The 20,618-nt window shown below is 35.6% G+C and overlaps 2 protein-coding genes and 1 long non-coding RNA gene across 4 annotated transcripts; all 3 read left to right on the top strand.

Annotated features, from left to right (window-relative positions):
- The first annotated feature begins 554 nt into the window (after positions 1 to 554).
- LOC129310702 (uncharacterized) lies at positions 555 to 4,839 on the top strand. Its single transcript, XM_054952615.1, has 3 exons — positions 555 to 850; positions 1,017 to 1,538; positions 2,524 to 4,839. The coding sequence occupies exons 1-3, from the start codon at positions 668 to 670 to the stop codon at positions 4,204 to 4,206; spliced, it is 2,388 nt and encodes a 795-aa protein (XP_054808590.1). The 5' UTR covers positions 555 to 667; the 3' UTR covers positions 4,207 to 4,839.
- Positions 4,840 to 5,753: 914 nt separating this feature from the next.
- LOC129311914 (uncharacterized) lies at positions 5,754 to 7,184 on the top strand. Its single transcript, XR_008593420.1, has 2 exons — positions 5,754 to 6,304; positions 6,374 to 7,184. It is a non-coding gene; the product is annotated as an uncharacterized LOC129311914 (long non-coding RNA).
- A 3,157-nt stretch (positions 7,185 to 10,341) lies between these two features.
- LOC129311107 (protein DECREASED SIZE EXCLUSION LIMIT 1) lies at positions 10,342 to 18,726 on the top strand. 2 transcript variants are annotated; one of them, XR_008593234.1, is made up of 14 exons: positions 10,342 to 11,479; positions 11,615 to 11,677; positions 11,832 to 11,903; positions 12,021 to 12,077; positions 12,677 to 12,885; positions 13,725 to 13,777; positions 13,882 to 13,975; positions 14,323 to 14,389; positions 15,418 to 15,500; positions 15,580 to 15,671; positions 16,437 to 16,543; positions 17,272 to 17,335; positions 17,481 to 17,638; positions 18,026 to 18,726. XR_008593234.1 is itself a non-coding variant. In XM_054953119.1 (13 exons), the coding sequence occupies exons 1-13, from the start codon at positions 11,376 to 11,378 to the stop codon at positions 17,583 to 17,585; spliced, it is 1,170 nt and encodes a 389-aa protein (XP_054809094.1). In that variant the 5' UTR covers positions 10,344 to 11,375; the 3' UTR covers positions 17,586 to 17,852. The 2 variants fall into 2 exon arrangements, 1 of the variants encoding a protein (XP_054809094.1); XM_054953119.1 differs by lacking the exon at positions 18,026 to 18,726 and having other exon boundaries at positions 10,344 to 11,479; positions 17,481 to 17,852.
- The last annotated feature ends 1,892 nt before the right edge of the window (positions 18,727 to 20,618 follow it).

Below are 20,618 nucleotides of genomic sequence, written 5' to 3'. Positions count from 1 at the left end.
CTTTCACGGAAAGTAACATATTCTTAAAATTTAAATTAGTTGCACATATTGTAATTTTATTTTCGATTTTTCTTCTATTTTGTTTACACTTCTGTTTTTTTTATTTAAATTTTATTTTTTTTGGGCCAACTGAATTTTATTTTAGAATTAAGGGTTATTTTTATTTCTTAATTGTAAATGAAAAGTCATAAATGACTTTAAATTTAACTATAATCAATTTCATTCTTAAATTTTAAAGATTTTTTTTATTACATTATCATTTTGTCAAGTTTAATTGGCCATGAATGAATTCACATTATATTTTTAATTTTTTTATTATAAAATTTGAGTTGAGAATATTTGCTGACACTTTAAATAGAAGTTAAGAAATAAAAATAATTTTTAATTTAATAAAAAATATTTTAAAAATAATATATTATATTGATAATTAATAAATATTGAGTGTTTTTAACATTAACGATGGACAAAATTTTTTAACTTAGAGAAACAAAATTGATCATGTAAAGCTTTTGGGGGGGGGGGGGGGACAGTCTACAGCCTATACACCGCCGAGAATCCGTAACTATAAATACTGCATGAAGTTTCGAACCGGGCAAGGGCTCTCTAGTCTTACCATCGACTCTGGACTCAAATTTCGGCGCTTCGGCACCTCGACGTTCCGGTTGCCATGGAAAAGCCCCCATCTCGGCTACAGTTTCATGTCACCGATTGCAGAGGCACCCACATTATCGGCAAGATTAAGGATTTTCTCTTCTCTCAGGCTTCCGCAATTAATCCTTCCATCATCGAACGTCGAATTCAAAAGCTTTTCCCCTCCTTCGAAACCCCAACTCACCCGCCGTACGCCTTGGTAACTATCTCGCCTAACTCACGAGCTTTTGTGGCTGTTTTATTTTTTTTTTTTTTTTGGGAATCGAATTGCGCAATGCTGTAATTGAATGTCTTTTGAAAATTTTGACCATTTTTTCCTTATTGTTTGATCCATTTACGCGATTCCTTTCGGTTTGGGAGTTTAGATGATACAGAAGGCAGTGAAGGAGTTGAATGAAAGAAATGGATCGACTGAGGAGGCTATCTCGGAGTTTATCAAAAATGAGTTTCAAGATTTGCCCTGGGCTCATACGAGGATTCTTGGTCTTCATTTGGGAAAGCTTTGCCAGGCTAAGGAGCTTTTGCGCGCAGAGAGTGGTAGATATATGCTTATGACTGATGACTATAAGTTTGATGGGACGAAGGAGAAGGGATGGAGGGGTAGCAAAAGGAGAAAGAAAAGCAAAAGGGGAAGAAACCACGGAGGTGGAGAGACACTGGAAAGAAGTGAAGGTGCAAAGAGATGTAACGAGTTGCAAGAGCGCGAAAATGAGGGACAAAATCATCTTTCTGAGTTACATGGTACAAGGACTAGTGAGCTAATTGAGGAACAGGGAAAGTCTGAAATAAGGCAACTTGGGGTGCCTGAAGAGGGCCATGGGCCGGTGGTTCAGGGACAAGGTAAAGCAGAAACGCGACAAAATGAAAATGCCGACGAACGAATTCAGGTAATGTATGATTTAACGGTAATTTTTGGTTTTTTCTTTTCAGGTTAGTCTACCTTTGTAGTATTTGGATTTCACTTTTGTGTAAGCAAGCTAATATTCTAACTAACTGATAAAAGCTAGATAACATTTTTATAGAATTAAAATATCACAACAACAGCATCATCATCGTCATTACTTCTTTTTTTTTTTTAAAAAAAAAGGAAAGCCTAATTGATTCATGTTTTTTCTCACCTTGCATTCATAAAGCTCACCGTGCATTCTTTTCCGAGGAGTAAGTGCACTAACAGACAAAAGCTTGAGAACCTTTTTGAAAATCAAAATTAAAATATTATAACAATAACATCTCGTTACTTTTTAGTAATAGCACTTAATTGATTCATTTTTTTCTCACCTTGCATTCTTAAAGCTCACCATGCATTCTTTTCTCCTACCTCTAACTTAGAAATTAAGGCATGCAAATAGCCTACTATTTGGTACCTATCGGATTTCACAATCGTAACTTTTTCATTAGAAAAACTATCCAAAGAAATTTCTTGAGTAGTAGAGTGTACCTTCTCAATCCCCTTCGTTAGATAGTCATATGCTATGAACTTTCTGGTCATAAAGATAAAGATTGAGGTTGTTTTCTGTTTGAGCTAATTATCTTTAATTTGCTTCATGTAAAAAGGCATTCTATTTTTTACGTTAATACTTGTCAACAAAAAGCGTGCGGCAGAAGGAAATGGAATTCGATTGCTTTAAAACCCTGAAAATTGTAAAGTGGGGCAAATTCTGTTCTTGATTACTCTGCATTTTTTGGTTTTGTTATGTCATTTTTAGGTACATATGATTTGACTTGTTCTAGATTCCTTGAATTACATTGCTTTGTTATTAAATTTATATTGATCTAATGAATTTTTTAATTTGTTAGAAATTTATTTTCATCATCCCTCGTCATTATTTGTGGTTGAGATATATTTTATACTTTGTCTTGCTTTTGATGTAGGAGGCAATCATGGAGTTGAACAATAAAATCGGCTCAAGTGAAATAATGAATATGGAGCCTCATATGGTGGAAAAACAGAATTCTATGGTCATCAAGGAACACGTTCAATTTGAGAAACCGCCAGATAATTTGTTGGCCGTGACAGACAATCAAACACTCATACAACAAATTGAGGGCACAACTGAGATATCAAGATTCTGTTCATATGAAATCAGTAATAATGAAAACTTGAGTACTTCACTTGGTAGTCCTACTGTTGCAGAAAATCAATGTGAGAAACAGCCGGGTAATTTGTTGGCCATGGCAGAAAATCAAACTCTTGCACAGCCAATTGAGGCCACAACTGAGATATCAAGGTTCTGTTCAGATGAAATCAGTAATAATAAAAACTTGAGTGCTTCACTTGATAGTCCTACTGATGCAGAAAATCAACGTGAGAAACAGCCGTATAATTTGTTGGCCGTGGTAGAAAATCAGACACTTACAAAACAAATTGAGGCCACAACTGATATATCAAGATTCTATTCAGATGAAATCAGTGATGATGAATACTTGAGTGCTTTACTTGGTAGTCCCACTGTGTCAGTTATTCCAAAGGAGAAATTGCAAATTTCACGGCAAGAACAGGATCAGAATGAGACGCCCTCCATCCAGCAGAAATTCTCTGGTGCCTGTGAATTGCTTGTGGATCAGGAGGGGCCTGTACTTTATTGGGAAACTATTTGTTCATCCCAGCCCACAGCACCAGACCTTCCAGTTGATCTGACTTCCGACTCCCAGAATTGTCTGTCAGTTCCTATTTCTACCGAGTTCTTTGAGCACACACCACCAGAAGGGATAGAATTAACCCATACACAATTGCTGGTTCAAGCCTCAATGTGTGGAATTCCGGAGACTGATTTGTGCCCAACAACCAAAACGTTAGCTTCTATGATTGTTCATGAGCACAAACAACCACAGGATGATATACTAGGAAGTCCTGAAGGGAGGGTGGATGAGAATACAACTTTTGGGGACCTGGAGAAGCACATGCTAAGGCCTCAATGCAGTGAGAGACAGCCTAATCAGGAGACTATTGCAGGCTATCCAGAGGTGTCATTGTTGCCCTCAGACAGTTGCATTGTTGACAAGCAAATGCCTAGGTATTACGATATTAAAAGGAAGCCGCAGTTACAGCCTCAAGGTCAAGGTAGAGGGCGCGGTCGTGGAATGTCTCCCAACCTAGACAGAAATCTTTATCAACACAAGGAGCAGTTACAACTCCAGGACCAAGCTCTCGCTTCAGTGAGCTTTCCTAGTTTAGAACCAAATGAACCAATTTACTCATTACTTTCTCCAAACCTTCCTGCTTCTTTTAACCAGCAGCAGTTAGTTGATCCAATTTCTGAAGAGAGCCCAGGTTGCCTAAAGAGAGAAATATCACAACTACAGTTGGAACTGCAAATGTCATGGCATAGACTTGTATACGGAGATTTGGGCGCAATGGGTACAGCACCCAAAATGGAATATTCATTGTCTTCTCTGAGTGATTCAGAAGATAATCCGCTGCAGCATGGGAATAAAAGAGGTCGTAAGCGAAGGTTGAATTTAGATGGACAAACAGAATTTGGACATCTTGAGCAGCAGTTGCCAAAGCGAAGACGTAGAGGGAGGCCTCCTAATCCAGTGCCTACCAAAGACTAATCATGGGTGCCAGTGGTGTCCTCAAACACTCGCATTCATTGTGACAAAAACCCAAATTCCTACAACATTGTGAAGCACAGGCAGCTGCAATCCCCAGGGAATAGGGATAAGGCGAGGCCTGCTAAACAAGGTTGTATTCAACGCCGTTATGAGTTCTGGCCATAAGGCCAAGCTCAAGTTCAGGTGCATTCTCCTTATTTGCCAGATTATGATAATGGAAGTTGGGGGCAGACACACTGGATGCGTCCTAAACTAAAGTCAGATGCGGATGGAAGCTGTCAGCAGCATATGCTATTGCCACGTAGTAGCAGTCAAGTTCGGGGTAAGCGCGAGCTGCTGCGGCTGAATATGTCTAATGCACACCAAAGCAATCAGCAGCTATCTATAGAAACATGTCAGAGTCAAGGTAAACGCTTGTTGAGGTCCAGTTTGACTAAATCAAGCTGATGTGCAAGCTAACCCTCTAACCGTGTAAGAGGAAAGAACAATCATGTTATTTGTAACGCTTTCTTACCGTGGAATCTCAAAGTTTGAGATGCGCCTTATTAATTATTATATTAGTTCATGTATAACGTTCATGATTTGATAAGGATTCTTGTATTCTACTCCTCTTGCTGATCTTCCTTTTGTGAATTCGTTTTTGCCGATCTTTGTTATAGCATGCTTATAACTTGCTATTGCTTAGAAAAATAAATGCAGAAGACAGCAGGGGTATTCGGTATGTGCAACTGCAATTGGAAAAAAATATTTATTTTTTGCTGTGTAAGAAATGAGTGACATATATAATATTTAGTGTTGTTATAATTGTTTGTTTATTATTGTTCAAATTTTAATCTTCTTATTACATTGCATATAGAATATTTGTAATTTGTAGTTACAATTTTATTTTATTTTGATTTGTTTTTATTTTTTATTTTGCATACCAAATAACTAAAATATTGAACCGACAAAATCGTCATCCATGTATACTTTGTTAATGCACCCACTTTAGTACCCTAGTTCATCAATTAGAATGATGTCCAGTGTTCAAATTAAGTGTGCATTAATTATTAGCTATTTTTTTTTTTAAAAAAGAAGGCTGCAATTGCAAAATAAAACAGTTATATATGCACGTTGTATGTATGTGTGTATATAATTTGCAAAGGACTTCATGCCTCTTTATTTTGCCAGTATTATTTTTTTAGGTTTATTTCTACTAATTTTTTCCTTTTTAAATTAGAATTTTGAATGTGAATTTCGTACCTAAATTTTTGTTCAAATCAATAAACATTTTTAGCAAAGAAGTTTCAATTAAATTATTATTTATCCCTTATATTGTTTGGGAACAAATCTTGTCGATGTTTATTTGAATCCTGCTTCCTTCTTACGTGATATATATATATCATCTACTTTATATAGATCATCCATAGCATGGCTTACTTTAGACTTAATAAAATGCATTAAAAAACTTATCTAATTTAAATAAAAGAGGCTAAATCATGAAAGCAACATAAAAAAGGATAAATATAAAAATAAATGTAGACGGGGCTGTGGCTTCGACAGGTGGAAGCACAGCGTGTGGTGGACTGCCGCGCAATGAGCATGCGATTCATATGCCGTTTGGAGGAAAGTGACAGTATGACAGCAGCGTGTCTGCTGGGTCTGAAAACTGCTTGGGACTCTGGCTTCAAGAAGATCATCTTCGATTCAAACTCCGCGGAGGCTTTAGAAGCGTTGCTTGTTGAGCCAAATCCTGAGCACCATGATCTGGGAGTCATTTTGGAGGGTCGTCAGGTCTTGGTCTGATTGGGAGTTGAGTCTTCAACATGTAAGCCGTGAATATGACAGGGCTGCGGATGCTTTAGCAAAACAGGGTCTTGGAGCGCTACCTGGTTTAATTGTGATTTTTCTTCCTTCCGGTGATTTATTGAGGATAATGAACCAAGAGTGATCTTGTACCGATGATACAAGAAAGAGTGTTTTTTATTGGGCCAACAGATCCATCAAATTCAACTAGTTTCAGAACTCAGATACAGCATTTTATTCAAGACACAGCATTTTATTCAATACCCATTAGGGAGCGGGATTACTCTGGCCCTCTTAAAAAAATTGTATCCAGGTAACTTCTCTGTTTGTTTATACCATTCTCTGCTGCAAATCCTTGATCATATGATGAACATTTACCCAGTGGACTTGATGGCTTCAAGCACCGATTTGCTGATCTTGAGGAAAATAATAGCTGAGGAGAAAGAAGCGCACTGCTTTATGGGAAATATGCCTCGTTGCCGAGGTACTATGCTCATGCTGACCATATTGTTGAGATTTAGCTAGTGGCCATGCGGAAGCATCTATAAAACAACCCTTGAAATATCATATAGTTTCTCATGTCTTGACCTGTACCCTTAGGCCTTAGTGGCTATGCTATTCGACTTCCTTGTGCCTTCTGAATTGATTGGCCAGCTTTCACTACGAGGAGCGGGTTGGTGCAGCTGAGAAACAGGAGGCGGAAATGGACAGAAATTCACTGAAGAAGGAGAATGCAATTTCTGCTGTGCGTGCAACCGTTCTGAGTCCTTCTAGGTCCCTGAACGGTAGAGACTGGAAGATGCTCGCAGAAACTCATTAATAATGCAGAACAACCGATGCAAAACAGCTTACAAGGGTCATAGACCTGTAAAGAGTGCCAGTATGAATACTTCCATGCGTCCAGTTGTTATGGAACCAAAACCAGGAAGTAAGTTTTAAGGCTACTTTGCTTACATCAACTACCATCTAGATCATGGACTCATTTTAAGGATCAGACATTGACACTGCCCCGAGACACTACCATGGGAGACATGGACAATTCAGAAAATGGGGGAACAAGACAGAATGAAATACTGGACATTCCATGTTAGAGAGACTGACATGTATATTTTTATTATTATTCTTGTACAGACGTGAATACGTTTTAATTAAGCCTATTACAGGTATGAATAATTTAAACTACAGTTACAATCTGTTTTTTGGGTGATTACAAGGGGTCAGATAGACATTAAAATGAAAAGAAAACAAAACAACGGAGCTATTTCCTCAGGATCTCCCATCAAAAGAAGCTTTGGTTGTGGCGGGGTGTAGTGTATCCCTCCCTACTAAGACTATAGGAAACTCTTTGATCCGCTCATCTATTTGCCGCTCCATAGATGTATTTGAGCTCTATTTCGTACTCCCTCTTCATCCATGCTCTTATTTGTTGCAAGAGTAGATTGTAGCCTTGTAGATCATCTCTGTTAGTCTTAACAGCATTGATCATTGTTAGGGTTCTCCTTTCTCCCGACACACTTGAAGCCCTAATAAATGGGCGTGTCTTCTCACTTGAACCGCCGTTTCCATGCTGCTTCATGATCCTGGAGTACTCTTCCCCAGCTCGCATGTCCCTGTAGCCTGTATCGATATTTAATTAGGCGGCTCCATCGATATTTAATTAGCAACCCAATCCTCTTCGGCTACAATCCATTTCCATAGTTTCCCATGAGAACTAGATCAAATATCTTCTTTCTTTTCAACGAAGAACAATGCTGCCTGTTTAACCATTTCTAAACAAAAAATCTTTTTTCTGGGCATTTGCATTATCTTAAAGATGTTGAGCAAAAAGAAAAGTATTGTTTGAGAATGGAAAGTAAAAGCTACATATTTATTAACCTACTATTGACAGTCCTGTACTCGTGTGTTCAAAAAAATAGTTTTAGCGTCATTAGTGTTGATGTAAATATGAAAATTTTAACTACTCATGCTGTTCATAAATCAATTTGTTTCATGATGGTCTGGGCTTTTGCTTCTTAACTCAGGCTGTAGGGAGATGAGAGTGCTTTTTTGTGATGCTGATAACTGGTCATTATTGGTGATTTTAATTCTCCGTACATGGAATGTGATGCATGGAGGTGATAAATCTATTAATTATCTAGGTAGTAGTTATTATTTATGTAGGGATATGACTGTCAGGATAGTTCTATAAACCTTCATTCTTATTTTCTAATGCGACTTTTAATCTCGTAAAACTTTTATAACAGTGGCAACATTTCTTGTTTTTTGGTGCTGTTTTAAGGTTTGGAATGATTTTGATGGTGTTGGTTCTTTTCTTTCTTGGTATAAAACTCAAATCTAATTATAAGTATAAAACTCATCATCACTCATTGAATAAAAGTAAAAGAGTTAAAAGAATTTAATACATGCCATGAAAATTAACTCCATAAATAAAAGTTCCTTATTTTATTTATATTTTTAAAATTATAAAATCTAATATTACGAGCAAATTAAATTAAAGAATAAATGACAATGTGTACTTTAAACTATAGGTTCATGGAAAATTTGAATCTTGAACTTATATTTAATATATTTTAAATTATAAATAATTAAATTTAGGATAATTTTTTCTCACCATTAATTTAAACCTAACGTCATTACTTTAAGTGAGCCCCTCTCCCCCCTTTGTTCTTGCTCTTTGCCTTCCTCCTCCTCATCTTCTCCAAGAACCAATTTGCCAAGAGATTCTCTTAATCAACTAAAGCTACCTTAGAAACCAATAATACTCCTTTGGGATCGGAGTTATGTTTTTTTTTTTTTTTGAAAAAGTTAAGATCAGTGCTTTACCTTCCTTGTTGCAGCAATGCGATTCCACTTTTTTGGAAACTTTTCTTTCTCGAAAGTGACAGTTTTTAGCTTTCTCATTTGCCATAAAGAATGATGAAGTCATTCGTTTTAGACTTCCAATAGATAAGACTAAGAATAAATCTTTTTATTTCACTATTTAAAGTAATACTATAATTTTGAAATCGCTTCTATTCTTAAAAAAAAAATAGATTTTGAATGATTTAATCATATTTGAGTGCATGTACTTATATCTTTTGTCTTGCAGAGCAACAACTATTTCTTGTAAATTTTTACGATAGATTTAAACTGTGTCCCCTCTTTATAGATTTCTTTTTTTAGGGTCTTTCTTTTTGAAATTTCTCGAAAAAGTGACACCTTACAGTCATCCTGATACATGAAATGAACAAGTCTCTTGTGTTTGATTTTAATAATACTACACTTTTAGATTAATTTCATTTTTCTTGAATTTTGGATTTCACATCGATTTATTTCTTCTGTAGTAAATTTTAACTTTCAAGGCCTTTCTTTGTTTCTTCCCCTTTCTCATAGAGTCACAATCATTCATTGGCATGAGGTGACAATCAAGCTACTCCAAACCACCACCATGGGCAAAGTCTAGCTCTATGACGTCGATCCCACTTTCATCAAAGCCCTCTTGCAAACTTTGGAATCAAAATCATAATGGGCATCGACAACAACGACATTTTGAGCTTGGCCTCCTATCCTAACTCAACGTAGGGAATAATATTTGCCACCAGTAATATATGGCCTAGATCTTGAAACCACCATGCTTTTGTTGGTAGCGTTGACTTGTGGTTTTTGGAGTAGCTTTGGTTGAAGATGAGAATCTCTTGGCAGAATTGGCTTCTAAAGAATACGACAAGGAGAAAGTAAGGGCGTTAAATTTAAATTGATAGCGGGTGTGATTGCCTCATATTTAATTATTTAAAATTTAAAATATATCAAATATAAATTTAGAGTTTAAATTATTTTTACATCTATAATTTAAAATTTAAATTACTATTTAATCCTTAAACTAAATGAATGAAAATATTAAAATAGTAAAATAGAATTATAGAACTAAGAACAAAACAAAGCATAATTAAAGTAGAGAATTTATTGTTGTATTTTTTTATAAAATCAAAGTAAAATTCTACTTTTCTCCTTCGAAATCGAAGATCTTGCTTTGTTTTGGCCAGACTGGTCATTGTTAATGTATTAAATATCAATAAAAATTACATATAGATCTAGAGAATACACTGAACTCTCTTGAAATTAAATACAATTTAAATTCTAAGTAAAAATCTCTTTATGCCTTATTTACTGAAACAAAAAGCCTGATGTGTCATTGAAACTTTTATGCCTCGGAGTTCTCACTTCTCCTACGCTATCAGCTCCCCCAACAGCCATCGAGGCGCGGCTTCTGGTTACTCCTCTTCCTCACCTTTCTCCTTCCCCCCTGTGATTCTAATACGACGAGCTCATGAAAATCGGAGCGCATCTGAATCTGGTTAAAGGTCAAGGCAGTTCGCTCCCGAGGGAGAAAATGATAAACTTATTTATCCTAGTTAACTGGTTTAGTCGAACAGGCAATACAATGCGTATTATTAACAAAAACAGTATCATCATTAAACTTATTTATCCATTTGCTGGAAACTCACTACTTCAAGGCTTAAAAAACTGTTCGAGGATTCAAGTCGTGTGGAAAAGTTGAGAACTTTTGGAAAAAACGAAGAACCCTTTGTGACTGATAATGGGGATTTACATTGTGGATTTGTATTTCAAGAGAAATATTGGTGATTTGAAGCTGCAAATGACACAATTCTGCAACTTGTGTTTTGGAAAAAGCACGATTAAATCAACAATCAATCAAGGCAAAAGAAGATGAAGAGATGGGCGAGGGAAGAGCCTGGAGAAGGATGGGATGATTTGTGGGAATCTGTTTGTGAGAACCTTTTGAGTTTCTTTTGTTCCGGCAGGTGGGGTTATAGACGTATTTTTGCTTAAAATTTAAATTACACTCAGGTCTTTAGAAATTTAATTATTTTTTCTACCCCGGGACCTGTAATTTTCCCAATATAAATTGCTACAGCACACTCCTGAATTAAGTGAAAACTTCTAGTATATTCCTCAATCCTCTTCTCCTGGCAAAAACCAAGGCCTTCACGGATTGCATGCCTCTCTGCGATCATCCTTGAAACATCCTCAAGTTTGACAGCAAGACTCAACCTATCCCCTGTCAGTTTCTAATGGCACCCCTTCTCCTGCGTGTTCTGAAAGCAACGGTTACCTCGGCTTGGGTTCTCTCCTCCTCCCAAATTTGCCCTTACTCGCTATTGATTTTGCAAACAAACTAAAAGCACTGCAGCAGCAAGCACAAATCACGGTCACTGCCAGTGTCACGGCATTGCGCACTGGTCAAAGTCATTGGACTTGATACGAGGATGAAATCTAGTGTGTGACAAGGAGACATTGTTCGCCACTTCCAGTTGTTAGTTATAAGTTCTGCAGCACTTTTAAGTTTTTAAGTTGCTTTTGGACGAGAAAGAGAAAGAGAAAGAATGGACAAAAGGCCGCCACCAGATCCAGTGGCAGTACTGCGAGGCCATCGTGCCTCTGTCATGGACATTTGTTTTCATCCGTGTAAATCCATATTATTCTCCGGGTAAATAATTTGATTTCTCTGCAATTATTGACATCGATTGTACTCGTTGTTGCTAGATGTGACTGTTTTGTTTAATTGTTTGCCTATATGATAAGTTTGGTTCATTTAGTGGTTTCATTGTCTTCTTGCTTGCAGTTCTGCTGATGGTGAACTACGGATTTGGGACACGATTCAACGTCGAACTGTGTCATCTGCATGGTATCCGTTTCTTCATTTTTTTGTTAATATTTAGTTTTTTTGATCCTTTTGCTTCATAATCATGCAAAGAACCCCCTTTTATATCGAAAATCTAGGACTTCTCTTTCGAGTTCACCAATTGTAAAACTAATTTTGGTGCAATACCAAATGGCAGGATACATAGTGCCTCCCATGGGATTATTGCTGTTGCCAGTAGCGCATCCCTCGGAGCCAATAAATTTCTTAGGTGCTTATCTTCATTCCGCACTTTTCCATTCTATATTTTCAAAATATAGTTTGTGGGAGTTCATTAGCTTATTTTATTGAGTTTCATTTTGATTGAAGTTATTCTGTGTTCATTTAGCCAGGGTAGGGATGGGACTGTGAAATTTTGGGATATCGGTGATGGTGGTGTGTCCAGGTACGTAGCCATGTCTCGTTTAAATGCTCAATTCTATCAATGGCAATTTACTAGAAGGCAAGTTTTCAAAGAAACTTGCTATTAGAACTTCGCCAACTTTTTTTTGTTAATTTCATATGAATTGTGTCACGTAGATTTACGGACCTTTGCAGAAGCTACTAGTGTTCTTATGTAGTATTTATGGTTGCTGCCCCTTTTGCAAATATCTGCATGTGGGTTGGGATTCAAATGATGTGATGTTTCTACTTTTCAGCTGACGTAGCAACTGGTCATCTTATACATCATTCCCCTCTCTCCATTTTTAACTGTATTCATTACCCAAAGAATAAATCATCAATTCGTCTGAATTTCAGAAGATTCTTTTAGTTCTTTCTTCCACTCATTCCTTTCTTTTTTCCTTTGTGTGTTTTTTTTTTACTGCTTTATGTTCTGTGAGATTTTGATTTTAAATTTCATACTTGCTGGCATCCTACGTTATCAGCTGTCGATGTTGAGTAAACTCTTTTTAAATTTAAACATGACTCAGCATCTTTTTCCTGAATAATACTAATAATAATGAGTATCATCTCACTCCCTGGTAATTAACTTTCTCCTTCTAGGATTCCATATCTTACTATCAAGACAAACTCTTACCATTTTTGCAAGCTTTCCTTAGCGAAGAAGCCTTTCACTTGGTCTAAATTTAAAGAAGAGAATGCATCAAGAGATTGCCACAAAATGGAGCTAAAGGGAAGTTCTGATGCTGAAAATCTAGAGGTTAGAAGAGAAGAGACTCAGACTGACCAAAGCAGTTCTGAAAGCCTTAAAGGTCTGTAGATTTTAGTTTTAATGGAATTTTCAGACTACTTCATTTGCTTATTTTTTGCAGTTTTCTCCTCTAGCATTAGAATTATTCCTGTCTCTTATGATATTAGAGTAACATCACATCATGTTGTGATGTGTAGAAATACATATGTACTTGTTGGTTTCGTATTGAAGTTGGGGTTTAAAACAATTAGTTCTTTGCTTGAGAATTGGGACATGATCACTAGTGTGCATATCTTATTAATTTCTGGCAATGTATTGCTGATGGCATTCCAAATGCAAGTTGGAGATGATTGTTGAATGTCTGCTGGGGGAACCTATTGTATTTGTCAAACTGTGGTTACTTTTTTTTAACACACACACACACACACACACACACACACACACACACACACTCACTCTATTATTGTATTGTCATGGGTAGACATTGTCCTAGAATTCTCACACATTGATTGAGATACTTTTCAACGGTAAATATCTGAAGATTCTTTATTATATTCGGACATATTTTAAAAGTGCTTTCTGAGTTCAAACAAGCATTTTTTCAGCTTTTTGTTATTTTTTCTACCTACAGAATTTAGGTATATTTTCGAACTTTGTTATTGTAATATTTCTATTATATAGTACTAGAATACCTGGATAAGTGGATTTGCAAAACAAATTTAGCTTATTCTGAAAAGCTGCTCTGGCTAATTACATTTTGGAGGTTCTTCTGTGATGGATTAGGTTTTTCATCTTGTGTTCTCTTTGGTCATTTCTTATGTAAGTTCATTTGTCTTTGGATTATATTACGGAGTGTTATAGTTTGGAATCTGTTGATTGATGAAACTTAGTCGTTTTTAGATAAAGCATGTCCGGAAGAGTATGTGGCTTTATCAGGGGAGCAGTCTTCCCAGGTTAGCGGGCATCTGATTTAAGTATACAATTTTTTATCTTTGTTGATGTATTCTTCTTGGAAAAAGTCAGGGGTTCTTGATGCTCGTTAATTCCTGCTGTGAAGGTTGAAATTTGGGACCTCAAGTCCGCAAAGAAGTTTGCACAACTGCCTTCAAACACTCCTTGTAGCTCTTCAAATGTCTGCAATAAAAACAGGGGTTATTTTCTGCTCCTTATGATGTTTGAACTTCAGTTTCTCAAATACCATCTTTTTTGGAAATTGGTATTGATCAGGTTTTACAGTAATTTTGTCATGCAATTCTCACTCTATCATTCAAGTAGACTGTCTGTTGCCCATTGCATATTTACTAGTCTTAGTAACGGACGAGCACCAAATCATTATTGATGTAGTCATATATTCAGTGCTACTGCTATACTATGTATAAATGTTTTTGTCTATTATTACATTGCTTATACTAACATCATTATTCCTTACTAGATTTCATATTCTTTACTTCTCCCTTTTTGTTTTTTGCTTTAACATTAAACATCCAGTGTTTTACAGGAATGTGCATGGCGCTTCAATTATTTTTACCTTCTGAATCTCAAGGATTTTTAAATGTCTTGGCTGGGTATAGTCTTAATCCTCTTGTCATCTTTTCTTTTTGTTCCTATAAAGCTTGAATATGTGGTATTGATTTATAAATTAAACAATACTGCCGCACTACTCTAGATGTGGAGTATGTTATGACAAATTAATGTCTCACTGCATTCTACAGAGTGTTTGCTTTTGGCATTTATCTGTAATCAAGTTTCTGTGGGAGGAGCTATTGTAGCATATTTGATTTTTTTAATAATTGTTTACCAAATATCATACCCAAAATTACCTTAGCCTGTATTCTGCTTATCATTGGGATGTTTGAGGATATGACCTAGTGTCAATCTGTTATTGATTTGATTCATCCTTGCTGGACAAAATTATGCCCTGAAGTGGTGAATTGCATGTTTTATCTCATTAGGACATTTTTTGTATGATCAATGCTTGTTAGGATCATTAAAATCAGGACTGCTCTGTTTCTGGTATCTGTAATTTTGTAGAACACGTCTTCATTTGATTGATTGATTCTTTTTAGGAAAAATTAATCATTTAGTCTTTATAGTTTTGACACAGTTATAACTTAATCCCTTAACTTTGACTCATTGGAAATTAGTCCCTGAAGTTTCGACTCTTGCAACTCAATCCCTAAACTTTTATTCTTGTGACTTAGTCCTTATATTTTTAATCATTTAAATATTGGTCCCTAATTCTTGAAAAATAAAGTTGTAAAGATTAAAATTATGTTAAAATTTATGACTAATGTTTTAAATTACTAAACCCTTTTAATCTTTATAAATATTATAAATATTAAAAGTTTAAAATATTTTTAATATTTAATATTTTATTTTTTTAAATATAAGGACCAATATTTAGATAGTTGAAACTCTAGGAATTGAGTTGCAAAAGGCAAAGTTCAAAAACTGAGTTACAATTAACTTAAAAATATAAAGATTGAGTTATAACGAGTTAAAATTCAGGACTGAATTATAATTTGGTCAAAACTATAGGAACCAAATGAACAAATTTCCCTTCCTTTTATATAACATGAATGCTATGTGATAGATATGAAGATGGTTCTATGCTTTGGTGGGATGTACGGAATCCTGGAGTTCCTGTAACTTCTGTGAAGTTCCATTCTGAGCCAGGTGTTGCCCCTAGCACCATTAAACTTTGTGTAGTTATTTTGCTTACTAAAATTTGTTACATTGCTTGTCTTTTGTGCAGTTCTCAGTGTTTGTATTGACGGGTTTTGTAATGGAGGTATATCAGGAGCTGCAGATGACAAGATTGTAATGTACGGTTTGGAGAATTCTACGGTAATTTTGTTTATCTTATAATTCTTCTTCCGTCAAAACATCTCCCACCCTATAAAATTTTCTTTTGGTTATTTGTTCTGCATCTGTGAACTTTGTGTGGAAGAGAGCATGGTACTTGTAACTTTGCCATGCCTTCTACTTTCTCTAGATTTTGTCATGAGCCAATAAACATGTTCCAGTGACTAGCTCATGAGCATGGTTTATGCCAAAATAGATCTGTTTTACCATCTATATCTTTACTGTTCAATTAGTTGCTTGTATTTACTGTTAATGGAATAAACAAAATGTTATGGCATCAAATAATGTTAAAATTTAGTATTATGAAATCATTTGTTTTGTCTTCTTAGAAGAAGGCTCGATGCTAGTGGAATCATATTAAGAGTACAATGGACTCCATAGATCAAGGTCAATGCTCACTTTTGCAAGGCAAAACCCAGATATTATTCCAAGAAACACCAGTGGCAAAAGGCACGAGGCAATGCACTTAAATCCAGCCTCAGCTTGGCTGTCAATTCATTGGAATTTATCACTGGTCATGTTCTAGGTTCTTATACAAAAACTGTGAGATAAACAGGGGTTCTAGATATATCCTGTAAACTACTAACTAAACATGAAATGAGTGGGTATGCTCAATATTGAGTTTTTGTGAAGCTGGGTATGTGAAAGAGTTACAGGTTGCTTGACTGTATCTTATGATGGTTTTTCAGTTTGCAGTTTATAACTTAATGAATCACTTCTTCTTTTTATGTAACATATTGTCTTAAGGGAACATGTGTGGTCAAGAGAGAAATCAACTTGGAACGACCTGGAATATCAGGCACCTCAATCAGACCGGATGGAAAAATTGCTGCTGCTGCTGGCTGGGACCACAGGTTGTAAATTCGTTACTGGTTTTCAGCTTGTCTTTTCTACTCTTCAGCTAATCTATTAGAATTTACCATATTTTCTTGATTACTCCATACTTACTCTAAAGTGCAAACCGAAAGGAAAATAATCTCTCTTTGCATCACTTGCAAACATGTATTGATTTGTAGTTGAAATCGGAAATTATAACCTGTGCAGTTTTCTTTTTATAGGGTAGGGAATTCTGGCATATTAAAGTTTTAATTGAAAATGTTAATGTGACCCTTTCCATTTGCTGTGTGAAGGAAAAAAAAAATCTTTTTTATATCCTTGATGGGATGTTTAATTATACTTCATCCTAGAGATTTCTGATGAAGATGGGTCAGAATAAGTTGCTTTTAATATCCATGCCTGGATTCTCTGATTTATGAGAAAAGTAGACCAAGCTTCTTGTGGTATGAGTTGAAGTTTTTGTGGGAAAAATATATGGTTTGGAGCACATATTACGGAATTTCTGATTTTCACCGCTTTAGAGTGAGGTAGTTATATTTACATGGAAGCATAAATATCGGCATGAGGTAAGTTTCAAAAGTATTGACATCAAACCGAGAGGCCTTTCCTAATTCCTACCACCACTCCTCTCCCTTTAACCCTGAAAGTAATTTTTGCGCCCACATATATTTGAAAAATGACTACGTGCATGATGTCATGTAAGACCCGCTGCATGAACTTGCTATCTATTTCTTCTTATTGGCAGAGTGAGGATATATAATTATCGCAAAGGAAATGCTTTGGCAATATTGAAGTATCATCATGCCACGGTATGTTAGTTGTTTCATATATCTGATTTATCTCCTAGTACCTTTGACGAAAGAGAACTACTTGTCTTCCTTTCATTGACTATCGGACTTCATATATCCTTTGAAAACGTATAACTCTAGTGACGCGTGGTTATACATCTCGCAGTGCAATGCTGTCACTTATTCATCGGATGGTAAAACTATGGCCTCTGCGTCAGAGGACGCAACAGTGGCTCTATGGGAATTATACCCTCCTCAAAATAGAACCTAACCAGTTTGGGTTTCATGTGTTGTACAGGATTTAAAATAAGTCAGTACTGTAAGGTATTTCTCCTATAAATTGATTTGTCAGTTGTCTCTCCTTCACTTATGTTGATGATTATTTTATCTTGGTTTTAAAACATGTTGTTCGACGTCAAGGAATTGAGTGATCTCTAGACTCTGGTTAGTGAGATTGAGTGATGCCTTTCCTCAGTTGCCATCAATTACTGGAATTTATCCTATTAAACAATTTTATTTGGGTTGACCATTCTTTCAATTTTCCTGTTAATGGACCCTCTTCTTCTAGGCCAGTCTATTAGCGAGATGCATTTTCTTGTATACTTTTTTATGAGAAATGCTTCGCAAATTGTATTTTCTTCTGTCATGTAGTTATGGATGATACCCATTTCTAATTCTAATGTTCATAATATTTTATGCCTCGTTTGGTAGGAATGAATTGGGGTGAGAGAAGTGGAAGTGGAATCATAATTTGTCTGTTTGGTATAATAGAACACGGTTCCCCATGAAACCCAATTCCATCAAAATCAATGGAACTGGGTTCCGTGCCTTACCTAATGGAACTGGAACTGGGTTCCATTATCTTCCTGGACTTGTTTACCCTTGCCTTCTCCCTCCCACCCTCACCATGTTCTCCCTCCCTTCACCAGCGACAGCGACAACCCTCCACTAGCAACAATGGTGACGATTCTCGATCATCCTCCTCCAGCAATGCATGGGTTGAGAATAATATTTGAAAATTAGATCTTTGAAGTCTTCGATCTTTTCCACTACTGTGAGTTTGTGACGATGCCTGTAGATTCTAGCGAACTAACCCACTATTTCCGGTTCAACTCCAAAGAGGGTGGAGTAGAGGGTGACAATAACTTTGGTGAAGATGATGGCAAACGATGATGACTCATGACCGACGAATGACAATTTCTAGTTCAATTTCTTCTTCGATTTCTGTCTTTAATTACTCCATTGCATCTTAAGGTCGATTTCATGGCAGAAGGGTTGAAGATTTTCGGCCGAAGCTTTGATTTCCTCCCTCTTTCTGTGTTGATTTTTTTTTTATTTGGGGTTTTAATTATCTGTGTCTGTATTCATTATTTTTTTTTGAAATTATTATTTGTGCTTGGGTTATTGTTTTCGATTTGGGGCTTTGATTCTCGATTAATCATCGTTGTTGTGCCTGCTTCCGTTTTGGGTTTTGATGGTAGTTCATAGTGGTGATGAATGCTTCTGATGGTGGTAGATATTTTCTATTGGAGGGCATTTTGGTATTTTTACATTATAAACACATTTTAATTAAAAATTATACCTTACTTTCATGGGCATATCAAATATGATTTAGAACTCCGTTCCACCTTACTTCTTCTTTCACTTCCACTTTTTTTTTTACCCTACTTTCACGTCCATCACAAACCCTTTCATGCTGTCAAGTGGGGCATTATAGTTACAACATCTAAATATTGGCGTGAACTTCAGATAACGGGGTTTTTTTTTGGGGGGGGGGGGGGTGGGGGGCTGTGCTAGATGGAGAGTGATGGCATAACAGAGGATGTGAAGATGCATTGCGTATCAAGCACTTTACGAAATTATCTATTTTCATTGAAGGCCTCCTTCAGCCAATGACTAGAAACTATGAATGATTCTAATAGATTTTTAGCTATAAAATTGTTGTTAAATAAACTCTATTATTGAGTTCATGGAATTTTTTGCCCAAAAAAAAAATGTGTTCATGAACGACTTGGTAATAGTTAATGTCTATAGAGATGAGATTATATGAAGAAGGAAACTGTGTCATAGAGGTGCACGAAGCCTGTATTTTATCCCTTACATAGAGACACACAGAAACCCTATGGCATTGTACAGAGCCACGTGTATGCACAAAACAAATAAAGAATGGGATCTGCACAGCAAATAAATAGAGCCCAGCTAATGTTATCTATTGGGCTTCTGAGGCTTTAGACACGGCTTTAACATATATAAGTGTTTTATGGTTATTTAAATCTTTTATTTTGACCAATGGATAGTCGGTAGGGTTAGTAAAGGCTATTGTCGACATTCTTCAAGGCAAAGATTCAAACTCTAGAAAGTGGTAGATGTGATAATTAACACGACTTCAAAGAGATTGTTCTATTGACACCTCACTATTATTGTAAGATTTTCTTGCAAGAGATTCAGATTAGTTTGGGGCGTACAATGAACTCGAGATAATTCAGGATACCAGATGGTTTATATTAAAAAAACTCTCATTTTGTAGGAGATGCTCTTCCAATTTATTGATACGTCAATTATTGAATTTATGTTTCACATTATAATAATGTGTGTAATTTTTTTCCAAGCGAAAAAAGAGACTTAGAACTCTAAAAGTTTAAATAAATATGATGATGATTTAAAAATGGTGGAAAATAAGTGGGTGAGGCATGAGTGAAATAAGTATTGCTTTTCTTATTTAAAAATATAAAATATTTTTAATTAAATTTTACTCTTCAATAAAATAGTTATTTATCTTGATCTAGCTTTATCTTTTCATATTTATTATTATTTAATAAGTATTTTACTCTAAACAAATATAAAGCAATTTATTATATAGGGGTATTTTTGAAAAAAATGTAATGATTTTTGTATATTTTTTTCACTAATATTTTTTCTTCCCTCTTTATTATAAAACATAATTACTAGCAATAAGTTTTTTGGTTTGAGTTTGAGCTTTTGATAACGGAGGAACTTTTATTTTCTTGAAATCAAAATGCATTAGTTTTTGCAGATGTAGTTACTTTCTCCCATCAAAACTTTCAAAAAACGTGTAATCAATTAAAGCACAAAGTTTGCCGAGAACTTTTATATAATATTTAAAATATATTAATTATATTAATTTTTTCTAATTGGTTCGAACAGACCATTAAACTGTGAATGGCCGCCTTAGCTTGTTTAATGGCTAGTCCTGTTTTAATAACTTTGTTTGGCTTTGCTTCTCCGAGAAAAGGCTTAGAGGAGTGTCTGCTACACTTAGAACAAAACTATCTAGAAATTTGTA

Source organism: Prosopis cineraria, unplaced genomic scaffold (assembly GCF_029017545.1).
Source record: "Prosopis cineraria cultivar Desert tree isolate PC_DT_omini unplaced genomic scaffold, ASM2901754v1 PC5, whole genome shotgun sequence".
Taxonomy (NCBI): domain Eukaryota; kingdom Viridiplantae; phylum Streptophyta; class Magnoliopsida; order Fabales; family Fabaceae; genus Prosopis; species Prosopis cineraria.
This window is presented reverse-complemented; position numbering and strand designations above follow the sequence as displayed.

Coding starts and splice junctions, on each gene's coding strand:
- LOC129310702 (XM_054952615.1), top strand. CDS start 668: ATGGAAAAGCCCCCATCTCGGCTACAGTTTCATGTCACCGATTGCAGA. Junction 851..1,016: donor CTCACCCGCCGTACGCCTTG/GTAACTATCTCG, acceptor TTGGGAGTTTAG/ATGATACAGAAGGCAGTGAA. Junction 1,539..2,523: donor ATGCCGACGAACGAATTCAG/GTAATGTATGAT, acceptor CTTTTGATGTAG/GAGGCAATCATGGAGTTGAA.
- LOC129311107 (XM_054953119.1), top strand. CDS start 11,376: ATGGACAAAAGGCCGCCACCAGATCCAGTGGCAGTACTGCGAGGCCAT. Junction 16,544..17,271: donor GCTGCTGGCTGGGACCACAG/GTTGTAAATTCG, acceptor TCTTATTGGCAG/AGTGAGGATATATAATTATC. Junction 17,336..17,480: donor TGAAGTATCATCATGCCACG/GTATGTTAGTTG, acceptor TACATCTCGCAG/TGCAATGCTGTCACTTATTC.